General features: G+C 40.4%; 1 protein-coding gene across 1 annotated transcript in view; it reads right to left on the bottom strand.

The window, feature by feature from the left end:
• The window catches only part of LRP6 (LDL receptor related protein 6), a 167,922-nt gene that overhangs the window by 68,159 nt on the left and 82,577 nt on the right, over positions 1-17,186 (bottom strand). The window contains exons 4-5 of the mRNA XM_019543869.1: positions 10,354-10,550; positions 9,457-9,588 (exon numbers count right to left, since the gene is read on the bottom strand). Of these exons, the coding sequence (XP_019399414.1) occupies positions 9,457-9,588; positions 10,354-10,550 (329 nt within the window). The remainder of the gene's footprint in view (positions 1-9,456; positions 9,589-10,353; positions 10,551-17,186) is intronic.

Below are 17,186 nucleotides of genomic sequence, written 5' to 3'. Positions count from 1 at the left end.
AATACAAACTATAAATTTCAGTGCTAAGGGTGAACCATTCAAGAAATATATGTTTGCTGATGAGGTTTTAAAAAGTCACACCAGTGAACTGGTGGAAGTCACTTAAGCACCTGGATCCATCAGAGACTACTGAAGTTATAATCCAGTTTTTAACAGCTGTAGTTTCTTCTTCAGGAAAGAATATTTTTTCTTCTGTAGAAAGATTATTTTCTTCCTTTGGATGAATTCATTGAGAAACTGAGAAATCATTTGGGAACTGAAAAAGCAGGAAAGCTTGTCTTTCTTTTCCAGTCTATGAATGAATAAACAGGAAGAGGAGGATGAAGACTGAATTTGCTACATAACCCAGTATTTTAAGTTTCTCATGTTAACTTGGCTGAAATAATCTATTTAATTTTTGCTAAAAACACATTTCACATTTATAACTAAAATAGTTAACAATTCAAAAATACATGTGCTTGTTTGTTAAAATAATTATGCATGTTTGTTGTTGAAAAAATATCCAAAATACATAAGCTTATTGTTTTAGTTAAATAAAATAATTTAAATGTCTATTGTTTTTGGTGCTGGTTGTTGTTGTCCTAATACAGTGCGACAAAAATATCCCCAAATATCCATGATTCATCTACTGCATTGGAGATAAGAGAATTACAGATAGTTCACGCTCCAGTGTAGCGTGTACCTTCTAAAAATGAAACCTACATCTATCTCCAAGTTGTGAATAATAGGTATAAAGGTTATATCAAACAACAAGAATTCCATTTTTGCAGGAAACAATGATTAAATCAAGTCTTCCTGACCAGTTATTTAAATAAGGATTTAAATAGATTTGATTTAAATTAAATCCACTCTGGATAAAAAAATTAAAATGGCAAAAGACTGAAAAGGGCAGCAAGCAAGGAAAGAAATTCAAGCTCAGTCTCCGACTGAATTTAGATCAAGATCAACACATGCAAAAGAGCCTAGCACTCTTCGGAGTATTGCGGAAGATGGCAACTCTGAACAAGTGAAACTAAGAACATTAAACAAGCAATTTTGTTCAGTAACCCAGAAATATAAATGAAAACCAGCTCTGGCATTCTTCATCTGTCTCTATTTCCCTAGTTCGAAAAACATACCATATTCCTTCAAACATAAAATACCTTAAAAATGTCCCCACGTTTTCTGATGCTTAATTTAAGGGGAAAAATTAAACATCAAATAAAGACACATTCATAAGGACACAACTTTGATACTACATATCACAGCTTTTTAAAAAAAGAAATATTTGCTTTTTAAAAGTGGTCTTATATTTGAAGAATGACAGCATGCATTTTTAAGCAATCCTGCTAATGAAAAACTTGCAATATCTAATTGTTGATGCAGACAATCTGCAATTATATTTCTACAGTTTCTTTAAATAATTACAACCATGTGACTTAGAAAAGGAAAGCAGACAGAAGTAATAAGATTGCCATAGTTACAAACCTTCAAAATCATTCAACCAATTTCCCAAAGAATCGTATTATTCATATTAACCAATTATAATAAAAAAAATCTTTAACAATTCAGCTTTAATGCCAAACCAAACTTGCGCTGCATTAGGTTGTATAAACTATTAATGGGGTAACAAAAAATCTCTGATTAGAACCCCATGTGCATTTATCTGAGTTTCCTTCTTGACCTAAATTGTAGAAATTATATAATTTGGGAATTTTTAGCTTTTATTTATTTATTTTAAATTATCTTATGCAGTTAAGCAGTAAGAATCTCAGGTCTCTCAGTGTTCAGAGGATTAAATGAAGAATTTCAGATATTGGTACATCTGAGACAGAACTTTTGAAAATGTCTTTGCCACCCTCTCAGATCAGCAGTGGCTTCAAAGAATGATTGGAACCAACCACAAAGTCTTCAGTTGTGTAACACAATGTCTACGCTGAAATTCACCCTTTAAATTGATCAATTGACCTTCCAATTGTTCCCAAAGAAGGCAGGTTTCAACTCAATTCAGTATTCTGCTTTCAGGTTACAACACTTTTGTTTAGTCAAATAAGAGTCTGCACCTCTAAGTCCTTAATTCAGTATCAGGAAATTATTGGCTTTCAGTTCACCCATGTTGCACATAGAATCCTTGAGCTAAGATTTCATGGTCTTTATCCAGAGGCATAGCAAACATTCCTAGAATCAGACAAAACCAAACAGCACAAAAACAAGAGACAGAGAAGGCCAATCAAGCAATAAAAAGTTAAAAACTTGCTTTAGAGCTATTATCCAGCTGCCTAGTTATAGTTAGTGCCTTTGAAACTCATTCAGTTAGGAAAATGGGAACTGATTAGCAGAGCAGCACCTCATTAGACCCCAAGGCTGAAGGAATATTAGTTCAGATGACCTCAGGTAGCTTCTGCTTGTTCTGACTAATAGTAAAAATAGTAAATCAGAAAGTTTGAAATATCTATCAGATGACCACTGCCCCCACCCCCACCATGACCATCAACCAGGGACAAAGAAGAGGGGATTCAGGAAAACACAAGCACAGCACTTCTGCATGTACGTACACAGAGACACATATACACACACTATACAATTGTTTAAGGAACATCAGTTGCAAAGCCTGAAAAACTAGGAATTGACAACAAAGAAATTTTGCTGCTTAAACCATGACAACAATGGGCTGAAATCTAAAAACTCAGTATTTTGTTAACTCCAGCTTCACTGGCCACTTCAAACCACAAACACCCTGCCTAAACTCCACTGCAGGATTTGGCACACATCCAGCAGAGTGGTTTTGATTTTTAACAACCACCCCCACAGCCTACGTACACACACACTTTTCTCTCCCCTGTAATAAAAAAAAATGTTTAGTTTAAGATAATGCCAGTTTATGTTGGTTTAGTAAAAGATATTAAGAAACTGCTGCCACTTTGATGAGCGTTACAGAGTGAAAATTCATACCATGTTATGCATACATACAAAGGGAAAAAATGCAAGGAAGAGGATTTCTGGTTGGTGTGTGCATGCATAAAGGCTTGTACATAAATCATTTATTGGGGCACTGCAGCTCCCTGAGAAGATACAAAACAGCTCATGCTACCAACAACGCTGGTATGCTGCACTCAAATACCTTTCAAAGCCTGTCTTCACTACTCTCAAGGTATGGCTGCAGCACATGCAGACATACCTGGACTAGCTAAAATCTACAGCAGTGATTGTATCCTTTCAAGGGTGTTACAGGGTGTCACACTGGTAGGTGCATAAACATGATTCACAAGATAATCCCAGAGATTTCAAACAGGAATCCAGAGCGTTAAAAGCATTCTGAACTGTTGTGTTCTTCCTGAACAGAAAAATTACTCTATCATTTTTCCATAGCCAAAAAACAAGTGAAAACTAAGAGTTGACATTTTCTGAGAGGTGCCTTGAGTCTAACAAGGTTGAAAATCACTGATATACAGAGTTTTGGTTTTTCCAGTAGCAAAGATACTGCAACACAGACTTTAGTGCAAAGCAAACCTAGTCATCGAAATAGATATTCAGAATTCCATGCAGGCTTATACTACAGCCTGAGCTACCATGTCTTCAATGCTATCAATACATAAGATATTTACAATAAATTATAACTAGCCAGATATAGTTATATGGATTGCAGCCAACTCCCTCCCCCAATTGCAATGTAAAGGTCTGTCTATATAGGAGTTTGCGTATAATCAGCTACCGTGTGAATTTACAGTGAACCAACTCCCCCACTAACTCTCCAAATGGATGCTTTTATCAAGCACTTGCAAAGTGGAGTGAGCTACCTTGCACAAAAGCATGTCTTCTCAATTAAAGGGACAGGATGCTCATAAAATCAGAGCCTTTGACTACCATCTGGCTGATCTCCCACAAATATTCATAATGGGTTTAGCAGCCATTAGTTTATGAACTATTCAGTGCTGAAGATGAAAATGCAATGCTTTAAAAATGAGTGCCTCTAGGTATGCCATACTGGAACTTGTTGGGTGCTCAGCACTTTTACAGAAAAAGGAAGTCATCAAGCTACTTCTTTAGATGCCTGCATCTGGACCTAAAAACTTTACCTAAGAACCTTAATCTACTTTTACTAAGCAATTTGACAGCTGGGATTACAAACTACATTAGCTCTTGTACTAAAATGTCCTGGAAAAGAAATCATTAAAAACCAAAAATTCAAAAAAGTAAAATTTAAATGTGCACATGGTGAGGGGAAAGAAGGCCTGAGGAAAAACATAAAAGCAGGCAGATACTTGCAATGACATAACTATAACTCCAATCCCTTGCGACCAGTGAAACTTTACAATGAATTCCAGCTTCATATTGGTACAAAGCATTTGTTTCTTGCCCTGGTAATTTGTAAATTACTGCTTTAAACCCATCACTGGTTCCTTCAGCTAGTAGTCATTTCCAGCGTTGGTCCACGAATTAACAGCAAACTAGACCTGCACCTAGGATGAGTATAATTTTTCTGTGTCTTATTGAATGCGTACCTCCTGTGGGAACCCACACCAGGTCCCGCACAGATCCATGCTTCAGAAAGAGCCATAGGGCAGCAGGGGTCCTGGCAAGGAGGAATGGGGCCGCAGGTCCCAGCATACGTCTGTGCATGGGGTGGTGCAGGACCCAGAGAGTCACTAGCACCTAGTGCCAACATAATGGGACCTGCACACCCAGGAAAATTTCTGCCAGGAGATTCCTCAGGTAGGCACTAAGGGGAATGGGAAAAAAGCCACCCTAAAGAAAACAGACACTGGGTATGAAAAAGCAGCTCCAATTCATACTGCCTATGTCACAGCCACAAATTATGGCACAACAAGGGGTTTGGGTGTGTGTTTTAACTTTATGCCACTATAAAAATATTTACGGTGGCACAAAAACATTTATGGTGGCACAAAGGCAATAAAAGGTAATGCCTGTATCTATCCACAGTGAGGTAGGTTTTCCAGAGGCAGTCCTACACTACAACCAGAAATGCAGAGTTCTGGTCTCTGTTCCCAAGCAAAAGAAGAAAAAGGGAAAGTGAGCATCAGGATTACTGGATTCTTGACTGTGAACAGAAAACCCAAAACAAGATTCATGTAAGAGAGACACGATTATTTTCTTCATTAGGAAAAGCTAAGTTGAAGAGGTCATTCTTTATTTTCCCTAGACCAACAATGGAAATATGCATATGAAAAGTAGGTAGCAAAAGTGAGAAATTATAAATATATAAATAAAGCCCAGTGTAAACAAAGCCAGAGTGCAAGTAGATGAAGGGGAAGATCTTCAAAAAAAATATACCATATTTACGTGAACCCAAGATGAGATTGTACCCCCCCCTTTCAACATGGGTAAGGTGGGGAGGGTGAAGGAGGAGACAGGCAACTGGCTCCAACTATGGCGCTGAGACTAGGTCTGGACCAGAGTTGGAGATGTAGTAGCCACCTGCCTTCCCACTGCCCCACAGAGCTTCCATTCCCTCTCCTCACCCCCACACCTCTGCCTGCCTCCACTGTACTGTCATACACATCCCCAGCTCCATTCCCTCCTGGACAAGGAGCAGATGGAAGTAGGGCCCCTGCCCAGCCATGCAAAAACAACCCATGGCCGGAGCTGCACTACAGCTGCTGATTGCCTGGGGAAGGGGAAAGAAAACCCATGTGCTCAATGCCTGGGAGGGTATGAAGCCAAGCCAAAGCTGTGCCTGACAGTAAGCAGTGGGGGAGGGTAGAAGGCGGGGAAAGAGGCTGTGGAGAACAGGTGTGAGGGCAGAGTCTGCAGTAGAAAGGCAGGAGGACAACCACTGCCATCCATATACAGAATCTAATGGGGGGGATCTTAAATTCAAAGTCATCTTGAATTCAGGTAAATGCAGTAGTTCATCTCAAGTTGCAGAGGGGACATGTGGGGTGGCAAAGGGGGCCACCTGCACCCTCCAAACCACATGCCCACCGTGCCATTGCTTTCCCTACTATAGCAGTGGGGGAGCAAATTTAAGATGGCCCTCTGATAATTAGATTCTAATTACCTATTGTATATTTTCATTCTAATGCATGGAAATATCTAACAAATTTATAATTTTTCCATATATAGAACCTAATTTTGGGCAGGGGCATCTTAAATTTGAAGTCATCCTGGATTCAGCTAAATGTGGTAGTTCATCTCAAGTATACTTCCCACATACCTCAAGCAAGTCATATAAAATACACTATGTAGTTGGACAAAACAACAGAATTGAGTTCATCTGGTGCCTGTCCTATTATGGAGGGGGAAAAAAAATCCCAAAGCATCTTACAGAATAGCAAGCTATGGTTATAATCAATACATGAGCAGCAGCAGAAGCTACATCCTCAAATATAGTTCTGTCAGCCTTAGACATTACTGATGAAGTCATCATTGGCCAGAAATTAGTTATTCCCCTTCTCTTCTCTTTGAACAATGGGGATTTTTGAACTTCTACCCAGACACTGGTGGAGTGTTAGCATTGGATACAAGCCCAAGTTCCCGTTAGATAACTATTTTCTATTGTAGCAGGAGTAGGAATTAAAGGTGACTGCGCAGCCAATATTATCAGTCACAAGGAGAATAACTCATTTGGTGCCAAGCTCATTCGTCACCCTCTCCTGAAATACTACAGTGAAAACTGCCCAAAACAAACAAAAAGAAAAGTTATTGTTCTGAACAGTCACAAGGAATGGAAAGTTCCTCTAAGGTGCAATTAAAAAAAGAGAAAAAAGAAAAGAAAAAACAACTGTAGGAAAAAGAATACTTTGCAATAAACTGAGATTATTAAAAAATGCTAGGTTGTCATGGAAATGGCTCGATGGGGGTCAGCCAGGCTCACCTCTGGCTGCAAGGCTCATTTGTCAATGCCAAACCACTGAAGAACACCACAAACATGCACAGAAAATTCATCCTCCAAATCCTTCCCACTCTCATCTAGCATACTGGGAAAATAAAGTTCTTTTCTCTGCAGAGGAATTCCTATCAGTTAGAAGTGCACGTATTTAGTTTTGGAGCAAGTGTGCTCTTGTTCAGATCACAACTAGAAGACAAAACTCTTGAAAAGAAAACAGCACTCTCTTCTTGCCTCCTTTCACCAGTCATCTTTTCTCTGGCAAAAAGTCAGATTATGTTACACTTCTGAAACTTTAAATTATTCAGTGTTTTAGTTCTCTTTTAGCACAACGGGCATTAACTGAATGGATCTCAGGATTAAATTCTCCACTCATTTTTCATCTATTCCATTACCTTTTGTTCCTCCAGGGCAGCCATATTTAGCAGACCAAATACAAACTGAAAAGGAGAAGATCAATTTACTTAACCAATGTCACTAAGAAGCCAAAGAAAGGAAGTAAATCTCAAAGCTATTTGAGGGGAATTTTGCTGACCTGCTCTGTTTAACTGCAGTGGTCTTTGAGAGCTCATCATTTTGGCATATTGCTACTGACCGAAGAAAAATACTGTAAAACACAGAGATAGCCCTAAAGGGCTCAGTTCTTTTTCAGTATCTTTTTCACCTACAGCAACCCCTCAGAAACAGGTCACACAATTCTTAAAGATACTTTATTGTTTTATAATCTCTAGAAAAATCATGCCTCAGAGCTGGATCATATCCAGAGATGATTTTCAGGACTCCCTCTGGAATTCTTTTTCCTGAAACCGTTTCTGAGCGGATCATCAGACACAAGGTGGATCTATCACAGCTAGGAAGAGCAAGACTTCATAGGATGCAAAACAAATATTGAGAAATATTTTTGTTGGGCACATTTCAACTGCTGCTCTAGTGTTGATTAGTGGCATTATGCTAATCAATGTACTGGCTAAATAAATGGATTTTTAATTGTTGTTTTCCATTTCATCTTGTAGAAGCGGGCTGTACCTGAGGTGATGTAGTGGCAACATAAACTGTGAAACATAATGGCACATGTCATGCAAGCATCTTTATAGCATATTCCCTGTACAGTGCCTGGCACTTCACTGAGGACAGAGTGAAGCATTTCTTTGATGCAAACCTGTTTACTTACAAAGTTGTGCTTCCCTGAACACAGCAAGAAATCAAAATCAGCAGGAGACAGAATCTTGCTCAAAGCACCAACTTCCTTTCCAATGCTTTGCTAGCTTTTCTAAGAATCACATCCCCAGTGCCTACTCTGACCGTGTCCTTAAGTTTTCAGCCTCTACTTTTCTTTCATAGACAAGAACAGTCATAAAACTGTAACCTGTGAATTTCCTCTGCCCACATGTCTTACGCATAGCTTTGTTTTGGGTAGTGACACATGTCTGCCTTTGGGATGAGGCCTATTTTTTCAACTATCTGATTCCATAAAGAAACCTATTGCAACTCCTACAACTATCCCAAGTGAAGGGTTACAGTTATGTGAAACCCATAAAAATATCGTTTGTCCATTCTCCTAGCAAGGCTGAGAGAAGTACAGTTTCTGCATGTGTTGGTAATCTTTCAGTTCTGTTAGACTAATTTAGAACCGCTATTTTGCCTTTCTATGTACAAGAAGCAATTTATTTTAATAAGGTTTTCACAGAAATCCCTTGCTGTGTTCAAGCAATCAGAGAAAGCAATGGAACAGAGTGAAGACAAAAAACGCTGAAAAGTATCCAATATGGTAGAAAATTATTTTAAATTAAATACAAAAAAAATTCATAATAGTACTTTAATTATTAACATTTTTCAAATGATTTCTATTGAAACATAATTCTAGCTGTGTCATTTCCTCATTTTTCCTCTACCTCTTCCAGTAGAGGCAGTTAGCATTAAACAGGTTGTTTTACAAGAATTAATTACCTCCCAATATTATTTTGCAGCTGTCTGACATAACCATCATCACAGATAGCAATTTCAACAGAGCACTGCAAAGATTTGGACTTTCCAAACTTGACAGTCCGACACTACATGCCCATGTCTATATAGAAATTGTTAAAAGCTGTCTAATTTTCAAAGGCTGAGCAGTTAATAGTTCTCAACCCAGTCACCATGGCCAGTGACTGTTCTACATCTCTGAAAATGATTCAGTGCCTCAAAGCTCATTCAGGTGCCTCAGTGTATGCCCCCAAGTTTGAAAGCTGGGGTGGGGGAAGTGAAATAGTGTCTGTGGTAGAATACAGAACCTCTTTAAAATACATTCCTATTTTCATTTGCTGGATCTTACTACTCAAAAGGGGCAAAAATGACACCATCTATTCCTTAGCCAGGAGAACAGGGTTTCTTTTTTTGAAAATCAGGGGACCGTTAAACAGAAGAGCCCTTTAATAAAAACAACTGGAAGTTTTCCAGGCATAAGCAAATCTTTAGAGAGCACACTTCCAACCTATATGCGCAAAAGAAAAATCATTCTGATATACTGTTTCAAACCTCTCATTCCCTGCCCCTCCCCCCCTCCCCATGCACTATCTAATGAACCTGACACTTTTCTGTTCTGAACTGTATTGAGTTCATTCTAAAATAATCTTTTAAAAAACAAAGCCTACCATCTTTGCAGGTCTTTCCATTCTCCAGGAGCTGCACACCAGTGGGACATGCACACTGATAAGAGGATTTGGTAGGAGACATCAAACATAAGTGGGAGCAGCCACCATTATTAGTTCCACATGGGTTTGTTGCTGTTAAATATAAATCACACAGATTAATGCTTTTGATAACTAATGACCTCACCTCATGTGTCAAGACGTATAAGTCATTGACAGCAAAGTGGATAAAGGAGGAAGTGATAAACACAGAATAACAAAAATTAGTTCCAAGTGTTGAGTATGTAATTACTGCAGCAAACTGCATCGACACATTCAGGTTTCCCTTCTCTGGGAAACAGCATTTAGCTTTAAGTGGTACTCTTGCTTCATCTTTGCTTTTATGTGTTTCAAAAACTTCCGAGCAGCAAAGTGAGAAGGACCAGGTATACAGACACACAATAGAAGCATGAGAAATTCACCAAAGGTTTAGGAGGGTGGTTATTTCATACAGCTACTGTTATTTGACACCACCAGTTAGAGTAACTGATTTCCATTCAGGAACATGGCCTTTTGTACGTAATACTCAAAAGGAAAAAAAAATTACAAATACCTCATTGCTTAAAGTGCCAGCAAACAAAGGTAGGGAGGGAAACAGGAATAATACAACATGGTATCAGGATAATGATCGGAGGAGGAGGAGGAGGTGGAGGAGGAAGGGAAGACGTTTAACGGATGTTAAAGAAAAAAGTAAAGAATACTCTGTGCCCCTTTGGATCTTCCCCTCAATTTTCTGCTTTGGAAATCATTGCATCACTCAGCTCCCTTAACTTTCCTGCCACTACTAGGCAGAAAGATGTATTAAAGACTCCTACAAATCAATTCCAAGTTGCAGTCAGAAAACAAGGAAAGGCAGCTTACCATTTGGCTGCCTCTGCTGGTTAAAAGCGTGGATGTCCATTGGCGAAAAGATGTTTGAATGTACTTCGTGGAGGTCCTCCCCAGAGTACTTGTTGCAGGCCAGGATAGAATGTGTATTCCAGTCAGTCCAGTACAGCATGTCTCCAAACAACGTCAAGGCAAAAGGATGTGGAAGGGAGCCTTTAACCACTGCTTGCCTAATAGAGTTCAAAGAGTTATGGACATGTTCAGACATGATTAAAAGTGCTATGGTTTTCTTCTGCTTTTTACATTTTCAAGTGAAGGTAGCATTTATTTTAAAAAGTTTTACACTGACAGCACTGCAGACCAAAGTTTTCTGTCTATCCATAGAAAAAAAAATACATTTACAATGTAGCTGACATGAAGAATCCATTTCTAGACTTGGGAGAACTATTCCACTAGCATAAGCCATTTTACTGATGCTCAGAAAATCATGAGCTGCTAGCTTTTATGTGTATCAAGCTCCAAAACTATTTCTTGATACTACTAGTCTAGTATTGGTACAGCACAAAATCCTACTAAGGACAGAGCATAATTGCAAGTCAGGCCACAGAGGCCAGACTGTAACCTGCAAGTAAATAATTTCAGTCACTTCCAACTTCAACACAGACTTAGAATTGATGCAGAATTAAATCCAGTTACCAAACACAGGGATGATCCGTCTCTTCTGGATTTATAATTTTCAGATTTGCTGTAGTGTCATACAGTTAATTTAAGTGTTTAAATACTAAAATTATAATAATTTATTAAGAATGGTTGTTTAAAATAGGACCATTAGCAGTGTCTTCTACTGAGCTTCCTCACTAGTAATGACATTTCTTAGCAAGGTGGCCACATTGTTTTCCCATGTTGCCAGTCTTCAGAACTGGCATTTGCTATTTATTGGTGGGAAATGTAGAAGTGGATGGAAGCTTGGGCAACAGCAACCACAAGATGACTGAGTTCGAGACCATGAAGCAAGGAAGACCCTGGATTTCAGAAAAACAGACTTTGACTTGCACAGGGAACTGGTGGTTAGTATCTCCTGGGAGGCCAATCTAAAGGGAAAAGGAGTCCAGGAAAGCTGGTTTTACTTTAAAGAAATCTTACCAAGGGCACAGGAATAAACCATCCTCATGAGCAGGAAGACTAGCAAGTATGACAGAACACCAGCTTGGCTTAACACGGAATTCTTCAGCGAGCTAAACACAAAAAGTAAGCTTACAAGAAGTGGAGACTTAAACAAATGACTAGGGAGCAGTATAAATGTAATCAGAAAGGCCAAAGGGCAACCAGAGTTGCAGCTAGCAAAGGATGTGGAAGGTAATAAGGAGAGTTTCTACAAGTATATCAGCAATAAGAGAAAGATCAGGGAAAGTGTGGGTCCCTTATTGAATGGGGGAGGCAACCTAGTGACAGAGGATGCAGAAAAGACTGAAGTACTCAATGCCTTTTTTACCTCAGTCTTCACAGGCAAAGTCAGCTGCCAGACTACTGCACCTGGCAGCAGTTTGGGGAGGAGGTGAACAGCTAACAGTAGTGAAAGAATTGGTTAGGAACTATTTAGAAAAGCTGGACAAGTACAAGTCTATCGGGCCAGATACACTGCACCTGAGGGTGCTGAGGGAGTTGGCTGATGGGACTGCAGAGCTGCTGGCCATTGTTTGAAAACTCATGACAGCTGGATGAGGTCCCAGATGACTGCAATAGTGCAAATATCTTTAAGAAAGAGGAGTGCCCATCTTTAAGAAAGGGACAGAGGATCTGCAGAACTACAGACCCTCACCACAGTTCCTGGAAAAATCATGGAGCAGGTCCTCAAGGAATCCGTTTCTAAGCTTCTACGCACTTGGAGGAGGAGATGATGAGGAACAGTCAGCATGGATTCAACAAGGGCAAGTCATACCTGACCAACCTAAATGCCTTCTATGACGAGATAACTGGCTCCGTGGATGCAGGGAGAGCAGTTGATGCGATATACCTTGACTCTACCAAGGCTTCTGATAACCATCCCCCACAACATACTTGCCAGCAAGCTAAAAAAGACCAGGCTGGATGAATGGACTGTAAGTTGGCTAGAAAAATGACTGGACTGTTGGGTTCAGAGAGTAGTTATCAATGGCTTGATGTCTAGTTGGCAGCCAGTACCAAGTGGGTTGGTCCTAGGGCAGGCTTTGTTCAACTTCTTCATCCATGAGCTGGAAGATGGAATGGGGTGCACCCTCAGCAAGTTTGCAGATGACATCAAGCTGGGACAGTGGCTGGGGGAAGACACGGGGGTGGGGGACAGACCTGTATATATGCTTCACAGTAGTACTAGGATTCATAGAGGTGTAAACAAATTGGAGAACTGGATCAAAATAAATCTCATGAGGTTCAATACAGATAAGTGCAAAGTCCTGCACTTAGGATGGAACAATCCCATGTACCTCCACAGGCTGGGGACTGAATGATTAAGTAGCAGCTCTGCAGAAAAGGACCTGAGCATTACAGTGGACAATAAGCTGAATAACAGCCAACAGTGTGCCCTTGTTGTAAAAAAGCCTAAAGGCATACTGGACTGCATTAGTAGGACCACTGCTAGCAGATCGAGGGAAGGGATTATTTCCCTCTCTTTGGCACTGGTGAGGCCACATCTGGAGTACTGTGTCCACTACAGAAAGGATGTGGACAAGTTAGAGAGATTCCAGCAAAGGGCAATGAAAATGGTTAGGGAGCTGGGACACATGACTTCTGAAGAGAGGCTGAGGAAACTGGGCTTATTTAGTCTGGAGAACAGAAGACTGAAAAGGGATTTAATAACAGCCTTCATCTACCTGAAGGGTCGTTCCAAAGAGGATGGAGGTAGACTGTCCTCAGTGGTGGCAGATGACAGAAAAGGACCAATGGTCTCAAGTTAAAGCAGGGGAAGTTTAGGTTAGATATTAGGAACAACTCTTACTAGGAGGGTAGTCAAGCACTGAAACAGGTTACCCAGAGAGGTGTGGACTCTCCACCCTTAAAGGTTTTTAAGACCCAGCTAGACAACCTTCCTAACTCTGGCAGCTCTAGGAGCTTGAAAGAGCAGGAGCTGGGGAAGGAAAGGGTTAGAAGGGTTCAGAAAGAAGAGAAAGTAGAGAGAACAAGCAATGCTCTATCCCATGGCTATTATAAAACAACCAGCGCAGGGGTCAACTGGGGATATGTGTATCGCCAGGGGTACTTGAGAAGGCCCTAGGAGGTACGCATGGGTGGGCAGGGACAGAGCATAACCATGCGCCATCCTGTGCTGCTATGCTGCTCTGCATGTGGCTGTGTGCCACCCTTCCCTCCACCCCTGCATCCAGCCACCGGGAGTACACTGATCCAAAAAGGTTGAAAACCCCTGAACTAGCAAATTGCCCATCAAGACTGACGGCGGGGGGGGGGAGGAAGCTTGCTAACCCTAACCATAATTCCGCCTCCCCATCCCCGGTCCCACTGCTGCCTCCTAGGAGCAGGGTGGGGGAGAAAGCTTGCCCCGCTATCTTCTCCTGCCAGCATCCCACACCGCTGCCTCCGAGGAGCAGGGCCAGGGGCCAGGCCCCCCACCCCACCATCATTGTGGCACTTTGCCGTGCCGTCTCCTGTCTGAAATGCTCTTGGAACACTCTGATTGGTTGTTTCAGTAACCAATCAGAGCGCTCCAAGAGTGTTACGGCCAGAGAGACACATGGACTAAGCCCTTTATTATATTAGAATTGTTTAGTATGATCTTCTTAAAGAATTAAAAGGTTTTGGTTTTGGAAAGAGGTGGGAGATATGGGGGGGAGAATGATTCACAATTATTACTTATGAAAGGTACTGACTAACCTGACAGTACCGGAGAGTGATAACTTATCTTTAACTACTGTACATTACTCACATTAGGGAAGGTTTCCCACAATGTCCTGCCAGTATGCTACACTACCAATATGTGTGAACTTCACATAAGAGTAAAACTGGTAGTTGAGTCTCAACATCCATGGTGCCCTGGGCAACCTTGTATTTTGGTACCGTAAGTCAGCAGCGCTGCTGCAAGCAGAGGCAGAGAAAAGTGGGCAGGGGTGCGGGGTGCAATCTGGCAGAGAGGCAGAGCAGTACGGTGCACCAGGCAGGTAGGCACTGCTGTTGCTGTGAGGGAACAAGGTAGGGGGACTGGAGCAGGTACCACCCTGCCCACAAGTGCCCAGCCCAGCTCTGCCTGAGCAGCAGCTAGAAGCAGGGGTTGGGCTAGACTGGGCACTATTCCTCTTACCTGTGGCAGGGATTGCCCAGGGTGGGGAGGACAGCACTGCTGGGAGCGCAGGCTCCTCATATGTGTGTGAGTGCACATGTGGTGCATCAATGACCATGGCACACAGAGCAGTCAACTACGTTTCCCACCCATAAGGCTGGCCCTGTTGGTGGGAACTACTTCCAAACCATCAAATTATCAGTGCATGCTTTATCTGAACAAGTAATGTGATGGAAAAAGGCAACATATCTCATCACTGTTCCACTATTATTTGATTCAACTGCAGTAGTCAACTGCTACTTCTGGTCAAAAAGACATAGCAGAGATATGAGAGCGCGAGTTGAAGAGGGCAGTTTTATTAGCCCTGTAGACATCACTGTGCCTTCAACACCACATAAATCAAGTAAATGTTTAATGGCCCTAAACAGATAAAACGTCAATAATCTCCCCTAGTATAAGAACTACAGCAACACACTTACACTGAAAAACTTTAAAGGTGGCTCTCATTAAAAATGTTTACAATGCCTATTCTGTTTTAACTGGGAAGGGAGGGGGAAGGAGAGAGATGGGGAAAAGAGAGAAACTGAACTTCTGTGAAACTGAATTCCACTTATGCTGTATTTCACTATTTCCTGACTACAGTGGTTATATTATCAGCATGGTAATCAGACACACAGTAAAATTAAGAACAGATTGTGCTAAGAACTGTGCTATTGCCTGCAGAAAATTCCATTCCAATTTAAACTTCACATTATTTTATTTTCTTAAAATGCCGACATGGTACTTTGTAGGGAAATGGGATGAGAAGAGACATTATATGGCCACAGAACTTCAAAAGCAACTGAAAGAAATAGTGTTTTCTGGTTAAGCATCTGCCTACCCTATACTGAGAGCAAAAAAAACCCTCTTCCTCCTGGGGATTAAGGCATCTTTAAAAAAAAAAAAAAAAAAACCAAACAAGTATATAGCACATTTTGTACAATCATGTTGTCTTCTCGTGAAAAAAACTAAAGAATCTAAACAGTAAAATCTGCAGAAAAATGGCCTTTTTACATCCACAGGCTTGACTGGAACTTGGAATTCTATAATTCTCTTTACATTTTGCCATCAAACCCAGAATCTAAATTCCAGTTTAATTAATATGATCTGTTAAAGACAAAAAATATATAGAGACTTCAGAATAAATACACTAACTAAAAATAGAATTAAGGATGGGATTTCTCTAACATTTCAAAGGGAAAATAAATGGACTACAATATGCAGTATAATAATAAATCTAACTAGATTATTGCACATCTCCTTATTAAAAAAAAATTACCTCACATCCACTATATCTTTAAAAGTCTACTATATCTTTGTGATAACAATAACTCTGCCTAAAAATTTGATTCCAATATGTCCAAAGCATATTAGGTGTCTACAGACACATTAATATGTATCTCTCCTATTTGTTAAAATTCCATCTCCACAGCACCAAAGACTTCCTCTTTTATTTATATCACATATAACTTATTTGTATAGATTTAGATTAAAGGTTTCCAGAATAGTATAATGAATACTGAAAAAATCTAAATTTTCATTCAGTCAAAGCAACATTTTGCCTCAGTTCATTATCTGACCATTCCAGAACGTAATAGGACAGCTAGCAATTCTCCTGAAGCACGAGCTAAAACTGTTTAGAGAGGAGGTCAAAAAAATTGCACAATAGAATTCTGGGCTGAAAAAAAATTATTGACAGAGAGGGAATGGTACAGCCACAAATTGGTAATCCTTTTTCAAAGATCTTGGCTGAAACTACTCTATCAACAAATATAGTATATGAATGGAGAATATTTGGATATTTGGTGGCATGTATATTTGCGTTCCTTTTTCTCCACATTTCTTCTTGTAGTAGCCAGTCTTACCAGAGGACTGGTAAGAATTTATGCTACCTATATGTATAATTCCCCCTCTCAATACCATCTCTGAGAATCCTACACGTTGCCTTCTCCCAGCTGATCAGAGAGAACCAAACCATCTCTGCAGTTAAATTTCAAATGCAAATGTAAGAGGGAAAAAAGAATCTAGGGCCCAATCTACATACCATACTAAAGGCTTGATTAACTAGTTAATCACACCTTAAGTGGTAACCCAGCCACAAGTTCAGTCAATTAATGGCATGATAAAAAAAGGAATAAGCTGGCAAGTTATTCCACAAAATGTGTGTGGTAACTTTGTAGCTGCTTCTTACCATGCCATCAATTGAATGTGTAGCCAGGGACCCCCATGGCTGGGAGCCCCATCAGCTGATCAGCACTTCCCACTGAGGGGGAGCCTGAGGACTCCCAACTGTGGGGGCACCCCCCCCACAGCTGGGAGACTATACCTGCTGCACTAGATCCCACACTAGTTTTCATCACACCTTTACCTCAATGTGCAGAGGGGCCCTAAGGACCCCTCACTACTACATCATCCTCACTACTACAATATTATATATGCTAAGCGGCAAGAAGTATAAAAGATAGTTCAGATTATTTTAAAAAACATGACAAGTTGATGCTATATTGCACACATGCTATATTGCGGCAAGTGACCGCATGGCAGAGCTCCCACGCCCAGT

This window comes from Crocodylus porosus, unplaced genomic scaffold (assembly GCF_001723895.1).
Source record: "Crocodylus porosus isolate Cpor-Errol unplaced genomic scaffold, CroPor_comp1, whole genome shotgun sequence".
Classification (NCBI taxonomy): domain Eukaryota; kingdom Metazoa; phylum Chordata; order Crocodylia; family Crocodylidae; genus Crocodylus; species Crocodylus porosus.
Note: the sequence above shows the minus strand (reverse complement) of the source record. Positions and strands in the feature narration are given on the sequence as shown.